Source organism: Diaphorina citri, unplaced genomic scaffold (genome assembly GCF_000475195.1).
Source record: "Diaphorina citri unplaced genomic scaffold, Diaci psyllid genome assembly version 1.1 scaffold8309, whole genome shotgun sequence".
NCBI classification, from domain to species: Eukaryota; Metazoa; Arthropoda; class Insecta; order Hemiptera; family Psyllidae; genus Diaphorina; species Diaphorina citri.
This window is the reverse complement of record NW_007385685.1, coordinates 11,501-12,023: the sequence shown is the minus strand read 5'-3', so window position 1 is coordinate 12,023 and position 523 is coordinate 11,501. Positions and strand designations below refer to the sequence as shown.

The 523-nt window shown below is 39.2% G+C and overlaps 1 protein-coding gene across 1 annotated transcript in view; it reads right to left on the bottom strand.

Annotated features, from left to right (window-relative positions):
• Window positions 1-193: 193 nt before the first annotated feature.
• The window catches only part of LOC103522405 (probable cleavage and polyadenylation specificity factor subunit 2), a gene marked incomplete at its 3' end in the record, with an annotated part of 10,718 nt that continues 10,388 nt past the window's right edge, over window positions 194-523 (bottom strand). Inside the window, exon 3 of the mRNA XM_008487507.2 lies at window positions 194-353. Within this exon, the coding sequence (XP_008485729.1) occupies window positions 194-353 (160 nt within the window). The remainder of the gene's footprint in view (window positions 354-523) is intronic.

Here is a 523-nt window from a genome sequence, read left to right as displayed (position 1 = left end):
CTGAAAAACAAAACAGAGTTAGAAAAGATGATGAATTGCCACCCAAAAGGTGCCTTTTTAACCTTTTGAACAAAACAAACCCTATAAGTATGGTCTATGTATGCATTTCACAAGTAAGCAAATGGTGTTAAAGGACCTTTTTTTAAGCTAATTCTAGAGTGAGAAGTAGTTTCAAGAATGTGTCATATCTTACCTGGAAAAGGTCATACATAAACATTTGGCCCATTTTGTACACAGGGATGGTGGCAAATATAGGACATGATAGCCCACATTTTCCCACCATGTAGGGCAGTGCACCCAAATGAGCAACATCTGGATAAGACAGGAGTACCGCATCAATATGGTGAACATGCCTGCAAGAAGAGAAACATTATTTATTAGTGGTTCAGTGAACTGTTGAACTTGGAGTTTTGAACAGCTACTGAGATTGAGATATAAGTAAGTATGAGTACCTATAGGTAAGAACAAAGGGGGGGGGGAAGAGAGAGAGAGAGAGAGAGAGAGAGAGAGAGAGAGAGGAAAT